This window comes from Oenanthe melanoleuca, chromosome 26 (genome assembly GCF_029582105.1).
Source record: "Oenanthe melanoleuca isolate GR-GAL-2019-014 chromosome 26, OMel1.0, whole genome shotgun sequence".
NCBI lineage: Eukaryota > Metazoa > Chordata > Aves > Passeriformes > Muscicapidae > Oenanthe > Oenanthe melanoleuca.
Genome location: NC_079359.1, coordinates 754,880 through 779,578, shown reverse-complemented (window position 1 = coordinate 779,578; position 24,699 = coordinate 754,880). Strand labels below are relative to the sequence as shown.

Genomic DNA, 24,699 nt, shown 5'->3' with positions numbered 1-24,699 from the left:
CTTCGCCCCTCGGGGCTCTCTTTTCTTTCCTCTCCCCGCGGGTTTTTGGGGTGCGGGTCCCGCTGGGGCTGAACGGAGCCCCCGGTTCTTTCCCCGCCCCTGGGGATTTTTGGGTTTTTGGGGCACCCCGAGTTCTTCAGGCTCCGCTCCCGTCCCATTTGTCCCCCCCTGAAAGAAGAACCGAGAGGAATTCTTGCCAAGTGTTACATTTAATATTAAAATAACACTATAATATTAGATATAATATAACAATATTAAATAATTCGGACATCATAATATAAAATAATACAAATATATTTAATATATTAATATATATTAATATAAATATGAATATTTAATAATACAAATATATTTTAAATGTCATATTTAGGGTAAAAGCGGGTTAGGAAAGGATGTCCTGGAGCAAAATTCCTCCAAATTTTGATGGAGAAAGCAACACCTGCCTGAGGATTCCTTGGGAATCCCATGGGAATATTTCTAATTTTGCCCAAACTATGTACATTATAATCATTAAAAACATTAAAAACATTAAAAACGTTATAAACATTATAAACATTATAAACATTAAAAACATTATAAACAATATAAACATTATAAACATTATAAATACTTCAACATTTCTTTATTAAAAAATTAAATATTGAAATATTTATCGATAAAAATTCCACTGAATATTTCTCGAGGCCTCCATGAAGGGAAGGGCTCTGTTTATATCAAATTTCACTTTTTTTTTTTTTTTTCAGCAATTTCTCCCTCAGGACACCAATAAATAAAAAGAAATCAAAGAACTATTTATTTAATATTAATAAAAAATAGAAATAAAAACAAAAATAATGTTGTTCTTTGAGTTTCTTTGACTTTATCCTTTATCCAGCAGGGAATAAAAAAAGATTTTTAATCCAGAAAATATTTAAAGATCAGATGTGATAAAGAGAATTAAATAAACCCCCATGGGTTTGATTTTGGTTTTTTTATTTTATTTTTATTTTATTTTGTTTTATGGAGGTGCAGATGTTAAAAATCAGCCAGGAATGATTCCTTGGGGTTGAGAAATCCGTGGAAAATGGATTGAAAATTGAATTTGAATGATTGAAAATCGATTGAAAATTGAATTTTAATGATTGAAAATGGATCGAAAATTGAATTTCAGTGATAAAAAATTGATTGAAAATTGAATTTTAATGATTGAAGATGGATTGAAATTGGAATTTTAATGATTGAAAATCGATTGAAAATTGAATTTTAATGGTTGAAAATGGATTGAAAATTGAATTTGAATGATTGAAAATCGATTGAAAATTGAATTTTAATGGTTGAAAATGGATTGAAATTGGAATTTTAATGATTAAAAATTGATTGAAAATCGATTGAAAATTGAAATCCATGGAAAATTTCTGCTGGAATTTCAGCCAGAGCTGGATTTGTGTTTTTGGGGCATCTTTGGGATATTTTTCCTGGGTTTGGGTTTTTGGGATATTTTTGGGGTGGTTTTTCCTGGGTTTGGGTTTTTGGGGAATTTTTGGGGTGGATTTTCCTGGGTTTGGGTTTTTGGGGTATTTTTGGGGTGTTTTTTCCAGAATTTGGGTTTTTGGGGAATTTTTGGTTTAATTTTTCCAGAATTTGGATTTTTTGGGTGGATTTTCCTGAGTTTGGGTTTTTGGGGTATTTTTGGGATGTTTTTTCTTGGGTTTGCGTTTTTGGGGTATTTTGGGGATTTTTTTTTTCCTGGATTTGGGTTTTTGGGGCATTTTTGGGGTGGTTTTTCCTGATTTGGGTTTTTTGGGTATTTTTGGGGTTGTTTTTCCTGGATTTGGGTTTTTGGGGCATTTTTGGGGTGGTTTTTCCTGATTTGGGGTTTTGGGTATTTTTGGGGTGGTTTTTCCTGGGTTTGGGTTTTTGGGGCATTTTTGGGGTATTTTTGGGGTGATTTTACCTGGGTTTGGGGTTTTTGGGTTAGTTTTGGGATTTTTTTCCAGAGTTTGAATTTTTGGGGAATTTTTGGGATATTTTTTCCTGGATTTGGGTTTTTGGGGTGGTTTGTCCTGGGTTTGGGTTTTTGGGGTGTTTTGGGGGTGTTTTTTCCAGGATTTGGGGTTTTGGGGAATTTATGGTGTGATTTTTCCTGGGTTTGGATTTTTTGGGTGGTTTTTCTGAGTTTGGGTTTTTGGGAAGTTTTTGGGGTGGTTTTTCCTGGGTTTGGGGTTTTGGGGAATTTTTGGGGTGATTTTACCTGGGTTTGGATTTTTGGGGTGTTTTTGGGGATTTTTTTTCCTGGATTTGGGGTTTTGGGGCATTTTTGGGGTGGCTTTTCTTGGATTTGGGTTTTTGGGATATTTTTGGGGTAGTTTTTCCCGAATTTGAGATGCCAAATAAACATCAGCGATCCTTTAGGATCATTGTGAGACTTCCAAAATTAATAAAAATTCTCCAATTTTGCTTCTTTTAACTTGACATCCCTGAAAATACCAACTCAGGGCAGGAGCTGGGAATAAAACCTGCAGCAGGAGAGTTCGGGATAAAGGAATGAAATCGGTGGAGAGCTGCAGAGATCTGAGAAAACCCTGAAAAATCCAAAGTGGCAGCTGAAAGGGATTTATTTCACCCTTTTGACTCGAGTAGAAAATTGAATTTTTCATCTTTTTGGGAGTGCTGGGCACTGCTCTGAGCTCCCTTCAAAGCTCAAAAACTGCCCCGGGTGAGGCCCCGCTGGAATCTCGGGAGGATTTTTGGGGGAAATTCCCAAATCCGGAGGTTTTCGAGGATAATTCGGGGCTGCCAGATGTGCAGCGGGCGCTGCCAGATGTGGCCGAGCCTGATCTGCGAGAGCAGCAGCTGGAACAGCCAAACGGGGCTGCTGTGGGGGATGGGAGGAGAGGATTTCACGGAGAAATTGGATTTTTATATCTTTTTAATTCATATTTTAATTCATTTATTTATATTTTATATTTATGTATATATTTATATATTTTTATATATTTATATTTTATCTATATTTTTATTTTTATTTAGTTTTTATTTAGTTTTATGTATATTAATTTATTTTAATTAGTTATATTCGTATTTATATTTATATCTTTATATCTTTATATCTTTATATAATTATATAATTATATATTTATATATTTATATCTTTATATCTTTATATATTTATATATTTATTTTATTTATTTATCATTTGATATTTATTTTTATTCACTAGGTCCTTGTAATTTTCATTTATATTTATTTACATTTAGTTTTATTTATATCTATTTCTATTTCTATTTCTATTTCTATTTCTATTTCTATTTCTATTTCTATTTCTATTTCTATTTCTATTTCTATTTATTTATTTTTTTATATATATTTATATATTTATATATTTATATATTTATATATTTATATATAGATATATATGATTATATATTTATATTTTCATAGTTGTAATTTACAATTATTTTCATTTTGATTTATTTATGTGCCTTTGTATTTAGTTTTCTTTAGTTATTCTTATTCTTATTCTTATTCTTATTTATTCATATTATTTATATTTTTATTTTTATTTTTATTTTTATTTTTATTTTTTATTTTTATTTTTATTTTTATTTTTATTTTTATTTTTATTTTTATTTTTATTTTTATTTTTATTTTTTGGTTCTCCTGTGTTTGTGGCTGATTTTCTGGGATCCCCAGCAGGTGAATGATCTCCCAGCCAATTCTTTCCTGGAATTTTGGATGACTTTGGATGTTTTGGGTTTCTGGAATTCTCTTTTTTTCACCTTTTTCCTCCTCCAGACTAAATCTGGAACAACCTTTGGAACCAAAGAGTTCCGAGTGCAGCAGCTGGAGCCCGGAATTCAGGAAAATCCGAATATTTGATGTCTCTGCTGCCAAACGAGGGAATTAAAGTTGATATAAACTGATTTTTTTTTTTTTTTTTTTTTTTTTTTTTTTTTTTTTTTTTGGTCTGTGCTGCTCCTGTGGAAAAGCTGGAAATTGCGGATTATTTCAGATTTTTTTTTTATTTTTATTTTTTAATTATTTTTTGTATTCTTATTATTTTTAGTATTTTTAGTATTCTTATTATTCTTCTTATTTTTATTCTTTTTAGTATTCTTATTATTTTTAATATTTTTAGTATTTTGGGGGTTTTTTGTATTTTTTGTATTCTTATTATTTTTAGTATTTTTAGTATTTTTAGTATTTTTAGTATTTTTAGTATTCTTAGTATTCTTAGTATTTTTAGTATTTCGAGTATTTTTAGTATTTCTAGTATTTCTAGTATTTTAGTATTCTTATTATTTTTAGTATTTTTATTATTTTTAGTATTTTTATTATTTTTACTATTTTTACTATTTTTACTATTCCTAGTACTTTTAGTATTTTTAGTATTTTTTGTATTCTTATTATTTTTAGTATTTTTAGTATTCTTATTATTTTTAGTATTCTTAGTATTTTTATTTTTAGTATTTTTAATATTCTTAGTATTCTTAGTATTTTTATTAGTAGTATTTTTAGTATTTTTACTACTTTTAGTATTTTTATTATTCTTAATATTTTTATTATTTTCGTTTTTCAATTCTTTCAACTCTTTTTATTATTTATTTTTATTTGGCTCCCCTCATCCCGTTCACCTCTCGGGGTTTTTCCCACCCCTGGGGATCTCTGGATTTCTGCAGGACCCACATCCCGCCTCCGAGAACTGGGACATCCCTGCGGGGGAAATTTGGGAATCTGCCTCCCCCTCATCCCGGATTTTAGAATTGGAATTCCAGAGCCTGGCACAGGAGGGGGAGCTGAGGCCAAAATCAGCCAAAAAATGGGGATGGAGAGATGGAAATGGGGAAAAGGGAATGGTGGAGTGGGAAAGTCCTGAGGGAAATGGGAGAGGGTCTGGAAATTCCTGAGGAGATGGGGAAGGGTTTGGAGAATCCTGAGGGAATTGGGGAAGGGTTTGGAGAATCTTGAGGGAGCTGGGGAAGGGTTTGGAGAATCCTGAGGGAACTGGGGAAGGGTTTGGAGAATCCTGAGGGAACTGGGGAAGGGGCTCAGCCTGGAGAAAAGGGGCTCAGGGGGAATTTCTGGCTCTGCACAGCTCCCTGAGGAGGGGGCAGCCGGGGGGGATTTGGGATCTCATCCCAGGAACAGGGACAGGAGGAGAGGGAACGGCTCAGGCTGGGCCAGGGGAGGCTCAGGGTGGATTTTAGCAGGAATTTCCTCATGGAAAGGGTTGGCAGGGGCTGCCCAGGGAGGTTTGGAGTGCCCAGCCTGGGGGTGGCACTGAGTGCTCAGGGTGGGGATCGGGCACAGCTGATCCATGATCCCACAGGGATTTTCCAGCCTCAATTCTGAGATTTGGGGATCTCAAAAATCCCAAAATCCCCGGGAATTTTGCTTCGTGTTCCACCTGTCAGTCCAACCATGACCCAGCACCAGTGAACTCTCCCCAAATTCCACACCCTGAAGTGGTTGGACACTTGCAGGGATTTCGACTCCAACATTTCCCTGAGCAGCACTGAAGTTAAATCCCAATATTCCAATATTTGAAACCATTCCCATGAATGGTTTAAGATTTTCAAACCATTTCCTTCCCTAATATCTCATCTAAACCCTGCCCTGGTTCACATTCCTGAACTCAACTTTGGGGATCTGCAAAAGAGGAAAATTCTGAGGGATGCAGGAATTTCTTCATGGCAACCCTCAGAACAAACCCAGACTCCCAAAATTGTTCTGTTTTCAAGCTGAGTTTGGTTTGTTTTTTGTTTTTTGGGTTTTTTTTTTCCTTTTAAAGCACCAAAAACTTCAATATTGAGCCCCCAAAGGAAAGAAAACCAAATTTGTGTGACAAATGTTGAGGTGGGTCAGGAGTTCATTCACCCAGCTCTGTTAAATACTAGAAAATCCTATAAAATCTGATTTTATACTGATTTTTTTATTATTTTTTTTTACCCACAGCTGCTCCTGGCTCTTACCCAGGCCCGGCCATCAATGATTAACCCAGGCTGTGCCCGAGGAGCAAAGTCCCTCTTCCCTTCCTGCTTTTCCTGCAGCTCATTCCCAGAGCCAGACTCGGGGGTAAATCCAGGGAATTTTGGTCCCTGCTCTGGGATTTATCCATTGTCGAGCTCAGGAAGGGGATGCAGCTGCTGATCCCAAAAATCTCGACTTTATTTATCATTCTGGGAATGTGGCTCTCAGCTTTTTCTCAGCTGGACACCAACACTAACTTATGTTTGATTTACATAATAATTGTAATTTCGTAAAATTTCAATTTTCTATTTTCTATTTATTTCTATTTCTATTTCTATTTCTATTTCTATTTCTATTTCTATTTCTATTTCTATTTCTATTTCTATTTCTATTTCTATTTCTATTTCTATTTCTATTTCTATTTATTTTATTTATTTTTTATTTTAATTCATAAAAATCCACAGCTCAAAGCTGCTTCCACCCCACAAGCTGCAGCTGATTTGGGATGGTTTTTGGGGTGTTTTTTCCTATTTTCCCCCTGTTTTTTCTCAGTTCCTGCCTGCCTGGAACGCTGTCACCCTGTGTTTGTCACACGGGCAGGCACAGCTGGTGGATTTCTCCCCGAGGCTGAAAATCTGATGGAGAAATCCCGGAGTTCTGGGCTGCTGTCTGCACCAATTAAGGGACTCCCTGCACTGAAAAATTCTTTAATTAACTCCTTAATTAACTGTCAGCTTGAAAAATCTCTGGCAAAAATTAGAGATCTGCCATCCTCTGCATTTCTCTCCCTGCTGGCACAAATTCTCTGTTTTCCCTCTTCATCCACAAAAAAAAAAAAAAATCCTGTTTTCCCTGTTTATCCACAAAAAAATTTCCATTTTCCTTCTTTAGCCCAAACATCCTCATTATTAAAAAAAGGGGAAAAAATTTTAAATTTTGCATTTCCAGAGCTGATTTTTCCCTTTTCCTCCCCATTTTCCTTCCTCCTGCAGCTCTTGCCCCATTGCCCATCCCAGGAATTGTTTTTGGGATGGAGCTGGCTCAGCCTGAGGTGAGAAAAAGGGAATTAAAACCTCCCCGGTGTCATCCACAGGAATTCCTGCACCTCTCCTGCTGTTCCCATGGAAACAGATGTGGGATTGCAGGGATTTTATAGATTTTCAAGACTATTATTAATTTATTTTTTTCCCCTTTAACAGTAACACTTCTTTATCATTCCCAAGCAGGCTCGGGTAAAAAAAAAAATCTGCTTTTTTGAGGCACCAAAAAAAGTGGGAATCCATCATTCCCAGACAAATTTTCCTGCTGGATCTCTCAGTGAGGAATCTCGGAACACCTGGGATTTGTGGTTGAGCTGTTCCTGTCTTGTTGAAATTCTTCATTTCCCCCTGATTTATCCCATTTTTTCTTGTTTTTTCAAGTGTTCATCGTGGAAGGTGAGAATCCATCAATCCATTAATTTTAATGGCCAGGGAAACGGTTTTGTTGGAATATTTTTGTTGTTTTAATCTTAATTAAATACTTCTTAAGATGAAGAAATATTTGGTTTAATGAGTTTTTAGAGCTGTGAGGGTGAGGATTATCCCATCCCTGCTCCCTGTTTTATTCTAATCCTATTCCACAACATTTTGAGGAGGAAAAGATTCTTTTAACACCTTTGGAGAGAACGAGGTCAGGAAAGAAAAATCCTGGGAAGAGCGGAATTTTGGGAATTGGCTCCAAAAGTTCCAACATCCTGTTCCTCTGAGTTCCTTGTGTGATACAGGAGCAGAATTTTGGGAATTGGCTCCAAGGGATCCAACATCCCACTGGCCCCAGCTCCTTGTGGGATGCAACAGAATTTTGGGAATCATTTCCAAAGGATCCAACATCCCACTGCTCCCAGCTCCTTTGTGGGATGCAGCAGAATTTTGGGAATCGGTTCCAAGGGATCCAACATCCAGCTCCTCTGAGCTCCCTGTGGGTTGCAGCAGAATTTTGGGAATCAGCTCCAAGTGGTTCAAAATCCCGCTGCTCCCAGCTCCTTTGTGGGATGCAGCAGAATTTTGGGAATCCTCTCCAAAGGATCCAACATCCCCCTGCTCCTCTGAGCTCCTTTGTGGGATGCAGCAGAATTTTGGGAATGATTTCCAAAGGATCCAACATCCCATGCTCCCAGCTCCCTGTGGGATGTGAGAGCAGAATTTTGGGAATCAGCTCCAAGGGATCCAACATCTCGCTGCTCCCAGCTCCTTGTGGGATGCAACAGAATTTTGGGAATCAGTACCAAGGGATCCCAAATCCCGCTGCTCCCAGCTCCCTGTGGGATGTGAGAGCAGAATTTTGGGAATCATCTCCAAAGGATCCAACATCCCACTGCTCCCAGCTCCTTTGTGGGATGCAACAGAATTTTGGGATTCAGTTCCAAGGGATCCAACATCCTGCTGCTTCTCTGAGCTCCTTTTTGGGATGCAGCAGAATTTTGGGAATTTTCTCCAAAGGCTCCAAAATCCCACTCCTTTGGGCTCCCTGTGGGATGCAGGAGCTGAATTTGGGAACTGGCTCCCAAGGATCCATCATCCCGCTCCTCTGAGCTCCTTGTGGGATGCAGGAGCAGAATTTTGGGAATTTTCTCCAAAGGCTCCAACATCCCGCTCCTTTGGGCTCCCTGTGGGATGCAGGAGCAGAATTTTGGGGTTCTGCTGCCCCAGCCGCCCTTGCCGTGCCCGTTTTCCCTGTTTTGGGGTGACATCCATGGGATGGGCTCTGCCCTCGCTGATGCCTGGGATTCCCCCAGATCCCCCCGTCCCTTCCCGGACAGTCTCTGCCCCCTCTCAGCTCCGGCTTTCCCTAATTTTTCTTCCCTTCTCCGGGAATTTGGCCGGTGCCGCTGTAGGGCGGGAGCGGGGGGAGCGCTGCGCTTCCAGAACATCCTGTGCAAGCGTGGGGAGCCATAAAAGGCTCAGGGATGGGATGGGGAACGCCGGGAATTCGCACGCACGGCCCCGAGGAGGAGCCCAGCTGGGGAAACCCTCCCCGCCCTGAGTGCCCTACATCTTCCAGCAGCGCCTAAAGCTGGATTTACGCGGATTTTTTATTTTCCCTCCTCTTCCCACGCAGCAATCCCCAGCCCCGGCTGCTCCCAGCGCCGCTCGCAGCCCGGCGGGGAGTGGGAGGAAAGGGATGCTCGGAGAATTTGGGAAAATCCGGAGCATTTCCAGCCATGCTCCACCTGGCGAGGCGGCTCCGGAGCTGTGAGTATTCCCGAGAAATCCTGGGAAAGGGAGGAGGGAAGGACGAAATTCCTTATTGTTGTTTGGGGGGGGATGCTTTGGGACCCCGTGTCCTCCCAGGCTTTTCAGGAACAGCCACAAACGAGGCTTGGAGTTTGTGCTTCCCTTCCAAAAATTGGGTGGAGACAGATGATTTTTTTCCTTTACCTTTTGTGAAAAACAATGGGATTTTCCCCGGTACTTTTTCGCCCCCCCAATCCCGTATTTTCAGCTTTTCTCCTGCCAGCATCCCCAATCCCATTTTCCCAGCCCAGGCCCGGCAGGGATGGGCTCGCTGTGACCTCCCCCAGCTGCGATCTGGCCCGAGCTCTTCCCGTTCCCTCTGCAGCCCAAATAAAAAGGAAAAGGAGCTCTGGAAACGCAACCTGAGAGGCTGCAGGCTTGGAAAAGCATTTCTGTGCTCGTCTCGTGCGGGAGAGGAGCTGCTGGAGCAGAGGGTGCTCCAGGGGACGAGGGGAAGGATTCGGGATCCTGGTGGGAGCTGGGTGGGAAAGGAGACCCTCTGCTCTTGCAGGGTCCTTGCTCTTAAATTAAATTAAATTAAATTAAATTATATTATATTAAATTCGCTGAGCTAAACTCAGCAAACCTCACCTTGCTCTGCTGATTTTTCAGCCCACTCAGGATTTTAAAAAAAGGTTGATTTGGGTTCTTTCCCCTCTTTCTAAAAAAACGAAGCGGCTTTTGTCTGTGCCCCGGAGCTGTGCCACCCTCCTGCTGGTGAATATTTCCTTCCACAGCCCCTCTCCCTCGCATCAGCAGCTGCAGGAAATCGCAGCGGGCAGGAGGAGGCTGGAAAGGATCCCGAGGGACTGGGATGGGGGAAGGGGTGAGGCTGGGGGAGGCCAGGGCGGCCCCAGCCCCGCCTGCATCCCGGAGGATGCTCGGGATCGGGGGTACAAAACGAGCTGCGAGCGCTGCTGCTTTTCCTCTGCCCGGCACAATGAAATCTCTTCTCATTCCAATGGTTTTCCCTCTTTTTGCCGTTTTGTTTTTGTTTTCCTGACAGAAGCAGGGAACCGGCGGGGTTTTGTTGTTGTTGTTGTTATTTTCCGGGTGGTTGTTACTATGGCGAGGGAGCTGAGGCGGGGAAGGTCAGGAATTCCCGGCTGACAATTCCAAGCCGGTTCCTTTCATTCCCAGCTGCCGCGGAGCAGCAAAGGCACCAGAACCCGGCTGTTCCCAGCTCCTTTTCCCTTGGGACACGGAGAACATTTTTCCCGAAGCTTCCCCCATGGATTTCTCTGTCCCACTGGAGGTGTTTGCCCTGTTCCTGCCGGCAAGGGGGTGTTGGCAGATGGGATTTTGGGAGCTCTGAGGATCATCCTGGGCCTGTCCCATTCCCAAACAGGAGGAGATTTGGGTTCCAGCCCGCTCATGTGCTGGCCCTTGGAATTTCGACCGTGGAGCAGCAAGACTTCCAAATCCTGGAGAGAAGAGAGGTGGGAAGGAAGGAAAGGAGCTGCCAAGCTCTGACATCTCCCCCTGTTCATCCCATGGATCCCTTGGAATCCCTCCCGCCTGGCTCTGATAAATCCCGAATTATTGCAGGTCCATAAATGCCGCGAGTCCAGGAGCTCCCCAAAATGAGGGGTGGGTTTTCCTTGGAGGGAATATCCAGGAAGAGGTCTCGCTGTCCCCTGTCCCCCTCTCCGAGAGTCCCCCTGCTCATCCATGCTCCAAATCCACTTGGAAAAACCCTGGAGGGTTTCTTAAATCAAGGAATTTTATCCTGCAGGGAGCGGCCCCGGCCCCATCTCCGCTAATGGAAAAGTAATTTCCCTTCCTTTGGATTTGAAATGTTCAATTAGTGAGGAAGCGCTGATTCCCCGAGCCCGGGAGCCGAACGCGGCCGTGGGACGCTCTGCCAGCTCCCAGCACGGCGCTGGGGCCGCTTCCCGGTGAAATCCAGGTGATTTTGGAGAGCCGGAGGCGAAGGTGTGGAATTCAGGAATAATTCAGCATGTGAGCCTGACCTTGATTTCCTTTAAATAGCACGGGAGGGAAGAGGAGCAGATTCTTTGTGTGCCAAGGCAGCTGAACTCGGGCAGAGCTTTGCATTCCATCCCAATTCCCGGTTCTTTGCATTCCAGCCGAATTCCCGGTTCTTTGCATTCCAGCCCAATTCCCGGTTCTTTGCATTCCATCCCAATTCCCGGTTCTTTGCATTCCAGCAGAATTCCCGGTTCTTTGCATTCCATCCCAATTCCCAGTTCTTTGCATTCGAGCCCAATTCCCGGTTCTTTCCATTCCAGCAGAATTCCCAGCTCTCTGCATTCCATCCCAATTCCCAGCTCTCTACATTCCAGCCCAATTCCCAGCTCTCTGCATTCCAGCCCAATTCCCAGCTCTTTACATTCCAGCCCAATTCCCAGCTCTCTGCATTCCAGCCCAATTCCCAGCTCTCTGCATTCCAGCCCAATTCCCAGTTCTTTGCATTCCAGCCCAATTCCCAACTCTCTGCATTCCAGCCCAATTCCAGGTTCTTTGCTCCGTTGTTCCCATGGAGAACCTGCCCGGAGAAATCCTCTCCAAGCACTCTCTGCGTGCTGGCGTTGTTGAAAAGGAATTTTTAGGCCATTTAAAGCAATTATTCCTCATCTTTGGACGGAGAAATCCCCTGGCCACAGCCAGGTCCTGCTGCTGGCAGGCGCTGGAGTGGCGCTGGTTGTGTCTCATCCCAGCACTTTGGATTTGAAGGAATAGAGGTCAGGAATGTCTGGACGCAAATCCATCAAGCGCTGGAAACAGAAGCTGACTCTGCTTTGCTAATTATCCATCCCAGGCTGGATTTGTCCGTGAAAATTCACCTGGAAAGGAAATAAATCATTCATGGGGGCAGAACCCCGGAGCTGCCAGGACACAAATCCCGGGATGCTGCTCAGGCAGGGCAGAGCAGCAGCGGGATCTGGGCTCGATCCTTTTTCCCTGGATTCTGGCAGGGTGGGAAGCGACGCTTGATGTGTTGCTGCTGCTTTTTATCGTGGCTTTGTGTTCCTTTGTGCTGCGGCGCCGGGAATTCCTGGGAATTGCACCGGGAATTGTGGGTGGGCCCCCACCAGGTCCTGCTCCTGTAGGAAATCCAAGCAGGATTTCTCAGTTTATTTATTAACCCCACTCGTCGTGCAATAAATGAAGTTTAGTGTGCTCCTGGAAATTTATTTGGGAAGATAAATAAAAATAAACATCCCTGCTCAGACTGGTTGGGATTTTCCTGGATCCCAGTCCAGCTGTGAGACATTTTGCAGCAATGCATTTAATCTTCTTTATAGAATCAAAAAATCCCGGGATAATTTAGGTTGGAAGGACCTTGAAATCCTCACTCTGGAAACCTCCCACTATCCCAGCTTGGCCTTGGACACTTCCAGGGATGTGTCCTGTCACCCTCCTTCAATTCCCATTTCCAGAGGAGCTCAGGAACGAACAGGGTCATGGAAATCTCTCTTTGGGATGGCCCTGGGGTTTGCAGGGTCCTGGGATGGCAGGAACTTTGTGTTCAGCAGGAATTCCATATTCAGCAGGAATTCTGTTTAGCAGGAATTCCATGTTCAGCAGGAATTCCGTGTTTGTCAGGAACTCTGTTCATCAGGAATGCTCTGCTGTCCCTGCTGTGTCCCCAGGGCCACCTCTGTCTCCGAGGGCCACAACCGCCAGGAATTTGGAGGAGAAACACCAGGAAATTCCCATTTTGGTCTCTGCCCCCTCCAGGGGATCCCACTGGCTGCTCCAGGCCGTGATCCCGGGAATGGCCCGGCTGATCCCAGGGCCCGGGAGGTGACAGAGCCGGGAGGTGACAGCGGCCGCAGGTGGCTGTTGCTAAGCGACGCCTGCGGCTGCTCAGACGCGGCAGCTCCGGGATGGGCGGAATTCCCGGGGCAGGGAATTCTGATCCCCCTCGTTCACTGTCTGCTCTGGTTTTTGGGAGCAAAAGGAAGAAACTCTTCCTGGAAAACCCAAGGGGTGTCACAGCTGGGTGGTGGATTTGTGCTTGGGGACATTGGATGCGACAGACCCGGGGGGCTGCACGTCCCAGCCCTCACCCACAGGGGCTGGTGTGGGTCAGGGGGCAGGGACAGGGATTTGGGGGGCAGGGACAGGGATTTGGGATTCAGGGATATGGATTCAGGGATCAGGGATATGGATTCAGGGATCAGGGACATGGATTCGGGGATGATCCCCTGCTCCAGCCCCTGGGAAGCTCCTCCTGGCTCGGGGGGACTCAGCATCCCCAGGACAAAGCCCCAGGAGCCCGTGCAGGGGGGAAGAGGCGATGCTGCTGTCCCAGCCCAGCTGAGCCGGGAACGAGCCTTTTTTGGGATTTTTTTGGCCGGGGCTGGCTCTGCCCTTCAGAGCCGTGTCCCGAGAGTCAGAGCAGGCGGCAGCGGCGGGAGCGGCCGCAAGGACAGCGGGAATTCTGCCTTGGGCCGCAGCAAGGTGGGGATGCTCGGGGAGAAACCGCGGGGGTCGCTTCTGTCCCTCTCCCTTGGCCCTCTCTCCCTAATTTAGCTGATTAATGACGTTCGGAGAGAGGAGATGGAGCAAGGACAGCGCGTTTCCAGCCTCTCCCTCCGGGATCCCGCTCGGCTCTGGGCTGGGGCTGGGGAGCTGGGGGCTCACATTCCTCAGGGTCAGGGTGTGAGGGACATCAGGAGGAGGAATCCAGCGGGTCTGAGGAGGAAAACTTCCCCAGGCGGCAGGAAAACAGAGCAGACGCCGGGTTTGAATGTCTGAATGTCACCTGGGGGCGGGGAGCTCGGGAAGCAGCAGAACAAACTGACTCCAACCTTCTCGCCTGGTTTTCTGGGGGGTTGTTTTGCTTTCTGTTTTTTCCTTTTTTTTTTTTTTTTCTTATTTTTTATTTTCCCACCTCTTTTTGTTTCGTTTTATTTTTAGGCCCGGTGTCTTTGTGAGCTGCTGAGGCAGCTCTGGAGCCGCAGGGTTGATGGAGAGGCGCTGACAGGTACCGGCGGTGCTGCTCCGGGGGTGGCGGTCACACAGGGGACAGGTGGCACTGGGAGGGCACCTCTGCTCCTGCTCTGGGTGAGGTTTGAGCTCGGGGATTTCCCCTCAGTTCAGGAAGGACATTTTAGGGGTGGAGCGAGTCCAGGGAAGGGAATAGAGCTGGGGAAGGAAGAATCCAACCTCAGAGATTCTGGGATTTTTACCTTTCCATCACCTCTCCTGCAGCAGGAGCAGGGAGTGTCCCTCACACTGGGGAGGAGCCTCAACCCCTGCGTCCAGTTCAGGAGGGACATTCTGGGGCTGGAGCGAGCCCAGGGAAGGGAATGGAGATGGAGAAGGGTCTGGAGAGTCCTGAGGGATCTGGGGAAGGGTTTGGAGAATCCTGAGGGAGCTGGGGAAGGGGCTGAGCCTGGAGAAAAGGGGCTCAGGGGGAATTTCTGGCTCTGCACAGCTCCCTGAGGAGGGGGCAGCCGGGGGGGATTTGGGATCTCATCCCAGGAACAGGGACAGGAGGAGAGGGAACGGCTCAGGCTGGGCCAGGGGAGGCTCAGGGTGGATTTTAGCAGGAATTTCCTCATGGAAAGGGTTGGCAGGGGCTGCCCAGGGAGGTTCAGAGGCACCCAAGGAATTGCTGGACGTGGCACTGAGCGCTCAGCGCAGGATCAGACACAGCTTTGCTGATCCTGGCGGACTTTCCCACCCTCAACAACCCCCAAAATCCAATTCCCCAGCAGAACCCCGTTCACCATGGAGCTGCCCAGCACCAAAGAGTTCCAGTGGAAATCGCTGGCGCCGCTGCCCAGCCGCAGGGTTTACTCCACGCTGGTGGAGGCGGCCGGGCAGGTCTTCGCCGTGGGCGGCTGCGATGACAACGGCGTGCCCGTGGATTCCTTCGAGGTTTACAGCCCCGAGGCCGATCAGTGGGCGGCGCTGCCCCCCATGCCCACGGCCAGGGCGGGCGTGGCCGTCACCGTGCTGGGCAAGCGGATCATGGTGATCGGCGGCGTGGGCGGCGGGCAGCAGCCGCTGAAGGTGGTGGAGATGTACAACACGGACGAGGGGCGCTGGAGGAAGCGCAGCTCGCTGCGAGAGGCGGCCATGGGCATCTCGGTGACGGCCAAAGGCAAGGAGGGACCTCCAGGACATCGGGGGGGCGGAGGTTTGGGGGGATCTGGTTGGGTTTGATGCGCTCTCCCTTCTCCCTCTCTCCCTAACTAAGCTTAATGATGTTCAGGCAGAGGAGATGGAGCAAAGACATTTCCAGCCCTCTCCCCCCGGGATCCCTCTTGGCTCCCAGGCTGGGCTTGGGGAGCCGAGGACTCCCCAGCTGAGGAGTTGAGGTTTTTCCCCAACTCTGATTCTGTGCACAGAATCTCATCCGGGCGATGCGCCAGGGTCGGTTTGTTCCTCTCCAAAACATCTTCTGCGCTTCCAGAAGTTGGGCCTCGAGCGTTTGTCACCTCCCACCCCGCTGAGATGCTCCGCAGGGGGCTGGAAGCACAGGCAGAGCCACCCCTGGGTTTGTCACCAGCCCTGGAGCCGCGGGGGTGGTGGCTCTGCTGCTCTCTGGCTGTTTTGGACTCTGAGCTCCAAAACCTGAGCTCCAGGGGCTCAGATCCAACTTTCCTGCAGGTTTACAGCGAATTCTGCTCCTAGAGTGGAATTTTTAGCAAGATTTTTGCAGGGGAGGAGAATTTCTGGTGCTTTCCCATTGCAGCTTTATGGGATTTTTTTTTTTTTTTTTTTTTTTCTGGGGCGGTGGAATGGATTTCTGCTGATTTCCAATAATAATTTTGTGGGATTTTGGGTTTTTTTTTGCCCTGTACAGATTACAGGGTGTACGCAGCGGGCGGGATGGGCTCGGACCTGCGGCCCCACAACTTCCTGCAGCACTACGACGTGCTCAAGGACATCTGGGTGTCCCTGGCTGCCATGCCCACCCCCCGCTATGCCGCCACCTCCATCCTGAGGGGCTCCAAGATCTACGTGCTGGGTAAGGACCAGCCCTGCCTCCTCCTCCTCCTCCTCCTCTTTCCTTCTCTCTCCTCCTCTCTTCTTTCTCCTTTCTTCTCCTTCTGCCTCCTTTTCCTCCTCCTTTCTCTTCTCTTCTCTTCTCTTCTCTTCTCTTCTCTTCTCTTCTCTTCTCTTCTCTTCTCTTCTCTTCTCTTCTCTTCTCTTCTCTTCTCTTCTCTTCTCTTCTCTTCTCTTCTCTTCTCTTCTCTTCTCTTCTCTTGTTTAATCTGAGCTTGTCTGCATTAAACCGGTTTAATCTGAGTTTGTCTGTGTTAAACTCGTGCATTTTAAACCTCTCCCTGTGCCAGCACCACAGGGAGCGGGGAGAGCTTGGAAAATTCAGCTTTTTCCTGTCATGAGGCAAAGAAAAGGAGCACAGAGAGGGGAAAAATCGCATTTCACTGGGGGGAGGTTGTAGATCCGAGGCTGCCCCATCCCTGAGCTGGATTCCTGCTCCTTCCCAGGGGGAAGGCAATCCAAGTACGCCGTCAACGCCTTCGAGGTGTTCGACACGGACACGCGCTCCTGGACCAAATTCCCCAACATTCCCAACAAAAGAGCCTTCTCCAGCTTCGTGCCCACCGAGGGGAAGCTCTTCAGCCTCGGAGGGCTGCGCCAGGGCCGGCTCTACCGGCAGCCCAAGTTCATGAGGACGGTGGATATGTTCGACCTGGAGCAAGGTGGGAGCTGGTCTGGCCCTTCCACAGGGGCTTGGGGGGATGGGAAGGGGTTGGGGACACAGGGCAGGGGTTGGGGACACAGGGAAGGGTTTGGGGACACAAGGTTTAGGGTTTGGGGACACAAGGTTTAGGGTTTGGAGTTTGGGCTGAGTTTGGGGACACAAAGAAGGGTTTGGGGTTTGGGCTGGGTTTGGGGACACGGGGCAGGGTTTGGGGACACAGAGAAGGGTTTGGGGACACAGAGAAGGGTTTGGGGTTTGGAGTTTGGGTTGGGTTTGGGGACACAGATGGGGTTTGGGGGCATAGGGATGGGTTTAGGGACACAGGGAAGGGTTTGAGGTTTGGGGACACACAGGGCTGGGTTTGGGGACACAGGGCTGGGTTTGGGCTTTGGGGCTCTGCTGTCCTTGCAGAGCCCAGAGCTCCCATCTGCTGCTGCCTTGAGCTCAGCTTAGAGGATGATTTCCAGTCAGGATTACCAAGTGCAATGGGAAAACCTCAATCCCAAAGCAGCTGGACCCCACTGTGTGCTGGGGACAAACCCAACCCATTCCATGGGGTTTTATCAGCCCAAGGTGCAGCAGCCAAACCACGAGCCAGGGGCTCAGAGGGGTGGGTGCTTTTCTGGGCCGGGTGATCCCACAAACCCGGGTGTCCTGTCCTTGCAGGTGGCTGGATGAAGATGGAGCGCTCCTGCTACCTGAAGAAAAGGCGAGCAGACTTCGTGGCCGGCTACCTGCGAGGCAGAGTTGTGGTGGCTGGGGGCCTGGGTGAGGCTCTGGGCTGTGGGAACCCTTCACAAAGGTGTAGAAGGGAATTGTCATCCCAGAAAAGGGGCAAATCCCGGTCCTGGCTGGTGGGAGGGAGCAGGGAAAACAAACCCCAGGAGGGGTGGGGTACAGAGCAGCCGAGAGATGCTGGCGGTGCTTCCCAGATCATCAGCGCCTCCTTTTGTGCTTGCAGGGAATCAGCCGACTGTGCTGGAGTCGGCAGAGGCTTTCCACCCCGACAAGAACAAGTGGGAGAGCCTCCCCCCCATGCCCACCCCGCGCTGCGCCTGCTCCAGCATCGCCCTGAGGGATTGTCTGCTGGCCGTGGGCGGCGTCAGCCAGGGGCTCAGCACGGCCGTGGAGGCTCTGTGCCTCTCTGATTGCTGACTGGAACCTTGAACCTTCCTGGAGGAGAATCCCACCTGGAACAGGCCCCTGTGCCTCTCTGATTCCTGATAGGAACTGTTTTGGAGGAGAATCCCGCCTGGAACCTGTCCCTGTGCCTCTCTGATTCCTGACTGGAACGTTCCTGGAGGAGAATCCCGCCTGGAGCAGGTCCCTGTGCCCCTCTGATTCCTGACTGGAACCATCCTGGAGCAGGTCCCTGTGCCCCTCTGATTCCTGACTGGAACCTTCCTGGATGAGAATCCCGCCTGGAGCAGGTCCCTGTCCCTGGCTGTCGCCAGCAGTGGCACTGGGGACAGTGCTGGCAGCTCCCAGGACCGTCCTGCTGCTGTAGGAGCCTCCAGAACCACATCCAGGGATTCTGGTGCCTCCCTGCCTGGCACTCACCCCCATGAGGAACCCCCACACTGGCCGGGGTCCCCTCCCGTCACTGTCACAGCTCCATGGGGACACCCAGACACAGGAACTGCTCCCGAAATCTCCATGGGGACACCCAGACACAGGAACTGCTCCCCAAATCTCCATGGGGACCCCCAGCTGCAGGAACTGCTCCCCAAATCTCCATGGGGACACCCAGACACAGGAACTGCTCCCCAAATCTCCATGGGGATACCTAGGCACAGGAACTGCTCCCCAGATCTCCATGGGGACACCCAGACACAGGAACTGCTCCCCAAATCTCCTGCTGTGGGAAGGACTCCGAAGATCCCAGTGTAGGAATTGTGTCCCTGCAGCCATCCCAGCCACAGGTGACAGCTTGGGAGGCACTGGGACTCTCCAGAGGGGACAGTGGGAGTGTCCTGCTCCATCCTGGAATCTCCCTGAGGATTTTCTCCCAAAGGAAACTCCAACCCTGCAGCCAGGCCCGGGGATCCTTCTCTGCCCTCACAGCAAAGCTTTTCCTGCAATCCCACGGCCCTTCCTTGGGATTCCAGCAGGGGCTGGAGCCAGGAGCTGCTCCTGGGGGATGGATTCCCGAAGGACTGCTCGGGCTCCTCCCTGCTGGCACAGGCTGGCACAGCTGCTGCCTGTGCTGGGTGTTAGGTGGAGAAAACCCGCGGTTTTCCCAAGTTTTTTAGCTGCTTTGGTGATTCGAGATCTTCACTGGAAAGCAGGAACAATCTGGGGCCGTGCCTGGTCCATCACTCCAGGGCTCTGTGGATGCAGAAGTGACCCCGGGGCCGCTGCCTCCTCTTGGGCTCCGTCTGCCTCAGGCAGTTTTTGGGAGGGCTGTGCGAACTGTGGGGGTGCAATTCCAGCTTGGAGCGTTTGCCCCATTAAAAGCTGTCTTTGGGGAAGCCGTCGGAGGAGCCCGGGCTGTGCCTGAGGGGTGGTGGTGTGCAAATGTGGGTGAGAAGGGTCAGGGCAGGCTGGGATCATGGAATCACGGAATGATTTGGGTTGGAAGAGACCAGAAAGATCCCGAAGGATCCCCACAAAGGTACACCTTCCCCACCCCGGGCTGCTCCAAGACAAGTCCAGCCCGGCCTGGGACACTCCCGGGGGTGTGACCCCATCGCTGGTTCACTCCCAAGGCTTCACATCCCTCTTTTATCGCTCCCTGGGCTGCGGGGAGGGGGGTCCCGCTGTCCCCGCCGTGTCCTCGCTCCGTCCGGGGCCGCTCCCGTCACCGCGGAGCTCCGGGGACACCGTGCGGAGCTCCGGGGACACGGCGGGGATGGCGGGAGCGGGGTCGGGATCCGGCTCCTTCCCCCCGACATTCCAGGTGGGATTCCCCGATGCCGAGCGCTGGAATGACGGGAAGTGCGGGAGGGAAGCAGGAGGGGAAATGAAGGGAAAGAGGAGCAGCTCTGGAGGGAAAAGCAGCTCCAGGTCTCTGTTTGGATGAACCCCAAGCTCCCATCACCCCACAGGATCCCCTGGGACATCCCCGGAGCTGCCGGGCGCCAGCCCCTGGCTCGGGGAGGATTTTCCCTCGATGGAGCCGTGCAGAATCCATCACCTCCCTCCCCTGACCCTTCTCAGCGCTGCCCTTCCCTGGGATGCTCCTGCTGGAAATGGGATCCTGCAGGACACAACCTCCCGGGTTATGTCCCAGCACGCTCCAGGTGACAGAGATGTGACCTGAGCGGGGCTCAGGCGCTCCTGCAGGGCGTTTTTGCGTTCTTTCAGCTGTTTCGGGTGGGGTTTTTTGGGTTGAGCCGTGCTGGGCGCGCCCAGGTTCAGCTGTGTTGGGGTGGGCGTTGCGGGCTGGGCCGTGCTGAGGTCTCTTCCCGAGCTGTGAACAGCAGATGGCATCCCCGGGCTGAGCTGCGGCTGCGGCCGCGCCTCCCGCAGCCCCCGCGCTGTCCTGCGCTGCCCCGGGGGGGCTCTAAAATCCCATTTCAGGTGGTGCAAGGGCCAACGAATAACTTGGATGCTGCGCGTGTCCTCCAGTATTTCATTCCCGTGGAAAGACATCCCCAAACACCTCCCAGGAGCTGGGGCAGAGCTGGATTTGGGTCCAAAGGGTCCCTGAGGCTGCTGCCCAGCGCCAGACCGGGGATGTCTCTGAGGCCGGGTCCGGCTGCAGCTCCCCGAGTAAATCCCTTGGGATGGGAGATCCACAGAGCTTCTTCCCCTGGATAAAAGTTGGGTTTGTCCCAAACCAGCCTCTCCTGCCCCTGGGGGCTGCAGGAAGCATTGGGCCTGTGCCCCAGGCAGCCCCGGGGGCGCCTCACCCTCCGTGCCCACTCCCCTCCCTTTATCCCAACCCAGCCTTGGAGTTTTGCAGCCACAAAAGATCCCCGAGCAGCCCCGGCCGTGTCCTCGCCTGAACTCCCCACGCTCGGAGTTTGCTGAGAGGCTTTTCAGCCCCGGTGGCTGCTCCAGCACAGAGGCTGAGCTGGCCCTGCTGCCAAAATTCCTCGTTTATCGTCCCCGAGCAGACATTGTCTGCACAAACAGGAAACTTCCTCAAGGAACAACCTCCAAGGGATCCGGTGGTGGAGCAGAAATGATTCCTGAGCCTTGCCATGGGCCCAGGACATGCAGCTGGGCTGGCCCTGGCTCTTGGGGACAATATTTTTTGGGGTCAGCTCTGCCCTTTGTGGGTGCCAATTCCCAAAAGGAGCCCAGCGTGGGGTTGTGTGAGCGCTGTTCCAGCTCCAGCCAGGAATTCCGCTCTGGAGAGCTGGGAATGGAGCTTTGGGAAGCGCCTCTGTCACTGCCACCCTCAGCCTGGGATGTCCCCAACCCTGTGGGGCCACCAGCAGCAGAGCCACCCCCGGCTGCTCCCGTTCCTGTGACATCTGCCGGCACTGGGGCGGATGTGGAGTCACCATCCTGAGACACAGACACTTCCTGCTCCCAAAATATATATATATATATTTTTTTTTTTTTATCAAAGGGGAAATTTGCTTATTTTTTCTCTAAATGCCTGAGAGTTTCTGCAGCCCCACGTGCCCGGGAGGGTGTCAGGGACACTGAGGGGTGGATTTATGGTAAAGGGAGATGTGAAGGAGTGGTTTAATAGAAAAAGATGGATGGATGGATGGATGGATGGATGGATGGATGGAGGATGGATGGATGGATGGGGGATGGATCCATGGATGGATGGATGGATGGATGGATGGACAAACAGCTGGAACCCCCAGCTGCACTCCTGGGGTGTGAGGTGGCCTCTGCTGCTCTCATCATCTGTGAAAGGCCATAAATGACTTTTCCAAAGGCTGCCATTGGCGCTGATGAGTTTCCCTTCTCCTGCTGATGGATGGGGAGGATCAGAGCAATCGCGGCTTCCTCCGGGATTCTCCAGAGGGAAAATGTGTTTCACATCTGCCTGAGCATCCCCGGCAGCAGGTGAGGAATGCCGGGGCTGCAGGGCCACGAACGAGGGGCGAGCATTAAACTTTTTGTTGTCTCTGGCATTTTAATGACTCCGGGAGCTCTTCCTTTCCCTGTGGGAGGTCTCCCTGCTGCAAAAAAAAACTCTCTCGTGATGTTTATTCCTTTCCCAATCCACAAACAGAGCCCGTGGCCACCGAATGCCGAGGCAGAGCCACAGGTTTTGGCCGGGATGTGGGAGTTGTCAGAGCAGGGATAACGCTGCAGAATTGATTTTAATGTAACAAATTAATCAATAAAAATTTCGGAGCCTGCAAGAAGACACAGCTCCGGCTGTGAGCAAGCACCGAGCTGAGCTCGGAGCAGGTTTCCCTGACGTGGAGCCAAATTCCTGGCTGGATTTCAGGCTGGGTTTAGTGGACACGCACTGGGGCCGCGGGAGGAGCCCAGTGTGGGGTTTGCAGGTTGGAAGGTGGCGGGGGCAGGGGAATTTCGGTGGATTTCCCCAGCGGAGAAAGCCGTGGGTGCTGCCAATAGAGGATCCTTATCAGCGGATTCCAGCGCTCCGCGTCCCTCGGCATTTCCATGAAAATGGGAAAGGCTTCCTGAGCCGGTCTGGAACAAACATCCACCCCTCAGCCTCCCCCAGCCACGGCGCGGGATGGCTGAGAGGAATTTATCGGTGGATACGGAAAGGGAAGCTCCGCGGGGCTGCGCTGCCTTCCAGGGCACAGGGGCAAGGAAGCCTCGGGAAAAGCATCCCGAGAAATCCGCAGGGACACCAAACCCGTGCCCAGAGCTCGCTGTGTGCCCCAGGGACGGCAGGGCTGAGCCAGGAGCGATCCCAGGGCTGGGGCAGCTCCGGCGGGCAGCGACAGCGCGACAGCGACAGCGCGACAACGACAGCGCCACTTTCCCCTCCGGCCCGTGCAATCCCTTTGTTCTCCGCAGCCAGGGAGGTTCGAGCCTTCCCCGCCCGGCTCTGCCGCAACCCCTGGGCCGTGCCCGGACAGGATCCTGTTTGCTTTGACTCTGAAATTGCGGCACTTCGGTTCAGCTCAGCTCCTCTCCGCCTTGTTTATCTTCTGCCATGGCCCGTGGAAACGGCTCCTGAGTAAATAATTCATCACCACAATTCATTATCGCCGTTCATTATCGCAGCTCCTGATCACAATCCATTATCACAATTCATTATCGCAATTGCTGCAGTCCGGGATCGCCTTCGGATGTCCCCGGCTGGTTTTAAAACGAGGAGGGAGATTTGTCCCTGGTTTGTTGGGCGCGGGGAGCGTTGGAGGTGGGAAAGAGCGGCCGGGATCTGCTCATCCCTGTGAGGAACGGAGGTGCCACGTGGCCACTGGGCATAAAAATCAGTGACAGCGGCAGCGGAAGAGACCTGTGTGTGTTAATCGTATCAAAATGACATTTAATGCGTGTGTGACCGCGCTGGTAGCGGTCACAGACACGGAGAGTGGCGCGATTGTATAAAAATGACATTTAATGTGTGTGGGACCGCGCTGGGACAGGTGACAGCCCCGGGTTCGGTGCCAGGCTGTGTCCATGTCCTGTGGTTCCACCTTCCCTGAGGGACATTTGTCCTCAAAAGGTCACTCTCTAACCTCACCCCGGTGACAAAACCAGCCAGGGGACAGTGCCACCCGCCTGGCTCTCTCCTGACACCGAGACACAGCCTGGAGGTGCTGAGAGCTCGGTCCTGTCTGTGTCACCTCCCGAGCCCGCGGGGAGGAGCCGGGGCTGGATTAAATCACCCCTGGCAGGAGTTTGGGACCCCCTGCTCTGCGGGGAGCGCTGGGAAAATCCAGCTCTGGGTGAGTAATGCCGCAGTTATCTCCCTCTGCCATCGATCCGGGCTGTCCCCGCACCCGCCAGAACTGGGCAAGCGCCTTTGTTTTGGCTGTTCTGGGGAATAATTGCATTCTTTTAATATCTCCAAAGAAGATTTACCGCAGGGAGACCACACGGGGCGAAGGTGCTGCCGAGGGAGCCGGGAATGGCCCTGAGCAGCCTCAGCAGCCGTTTCCCCCCCGGCTCCGGGCCTGGCTCCCGTTCCTCCCTCCCGGGCTCCGTGTCCAGGAGGGCACAGGGTGGCCCTGTGGAGGTTGTGGAAGGGCTGCACTCGGCCAGACCTCTCCCCTCCCTGATTTTGCCCTAAATGCCGTTTTTATCCTGGGTTTGCGTGCATTGGGACTCCTTGCAGCCAATGACGTCTGGCTGTGCGTGTCCCTCAGCCCCTGCTGTGAGACTTGATGGAATTCACTCCACGTTGTGGAATTATAGAATGGTGTGGGTTGGAAGGAAGCTAAAACATCACCCAGTGCCACCCCTGCCATGGCAGGGACACGTCCTACTGTCCCAGGCTGATCCCAGCCCCAATGTCCAGCTTTGGCAGATCCAGGGGCAGCCACAGCTGCTCTGTGCACTCTGTGCCAGAGTCTCGGCACGGTCACGGGTGGAATTTCACCCCAATATCCCGTCTAACGCCGCCCTCAGTCACCGTGAAGCCATTCCCCGTGTCCTGGCACCCCAGGCTTTTCTCCAGAGCCCCTCTGACCCTCCCAGCGCTCTGGGGCTGCTCCCCTTCCCAGCCTAGGGGTGAAAATCTGTCCTTCATCACCCCTTGGAAAATCTGCATCTCCCTCAGCCTGGGAACCCCCCCGCGCCCCTCTTTGTCCCTCCTCTCTCCCTCGTCCCTGAATTCCCTCTGCCCCCCTCTCCACACCTCCTCTCTCACCCCAAATTTGTGGGTGCCCCCAGCCCGCTGCCCCCTGGGTCCCCCCAGCCCCTCCCGCGGGTTCCCCGCTGTCCGTGGGGTGTCCCCGCAGCCCGGCCCCTCCATCCCCG

At 50.7% G+C, this 24,699-nt stretch overlaps 1 protein-coding gene across 2 annotated transcripts; it reads left to right on the top strand.

Moving 5' to 3' along the window:
- The first annotated feature begins 8,909 nt into the window (after positions 1-8,909).
- On the top strand, positions 8,910-19,349 carry KLHDC8A (kelch domain containing 8A). 2 transcript variants are annotated; one of them, XM_056511650.1, is made up of 7 exons: positions 8,910-9,182; positions 14,115-14,181; positions 14,915-15,306; positions 16,012-16,176; positions 16,661-16,876; positions 17,545-17,646; positions 17,840-19,349. In XM_056511650.1, exons 3-7 carry the CDS (start codon positions 14,931-14,933, stop codon positions 18,031-18,033), a joined length of 1,053 nt encoding a protein of 350 aa, XP_056367625.1. In that variant the 5' UTR covers positions 8,910-9,182; positions 14,115-14,181; positions 14,915-14,930; the 3' UTR covers positions 18,034-19,349. The 2 variants fall into 2 exon arrangements, with proteins under 2 accessions (XP_056367625.1, XP_056367624.1); XM_056511649.1 differs by having other exon boundaries at positions 8,916-9,182; positions 14,918-15,306.
- Positions 19,350-24,699: the final 5,350 nt, after the last annotated feature.

Bases quoted from the DNA above. Each gene is read 5' to 3' on its own strand.
- KLHDC8A (XM_056511650.1), top strand. From the start codon at position 14,931: ATGGAGCTGCCCAGCACCAAAGAGTTCCAGTGGAAATCGCTGGCGCCG. The intron at 16,177-16,660 runs GTAAGGACCAGC...GCTCCTTCCCAG, and splicing joins CTCCAAGATCTACGTGCTGG to GGGGAAGGCAATCCAAGTAC. The intron at 17,647-17,839 runs GTGAGGCTCTGG...TTGTGCTTGCAG, and splicing joins TGTGGTGGCTGGGGGCCTGG to GGAATCAGCCGACTGTGCTG.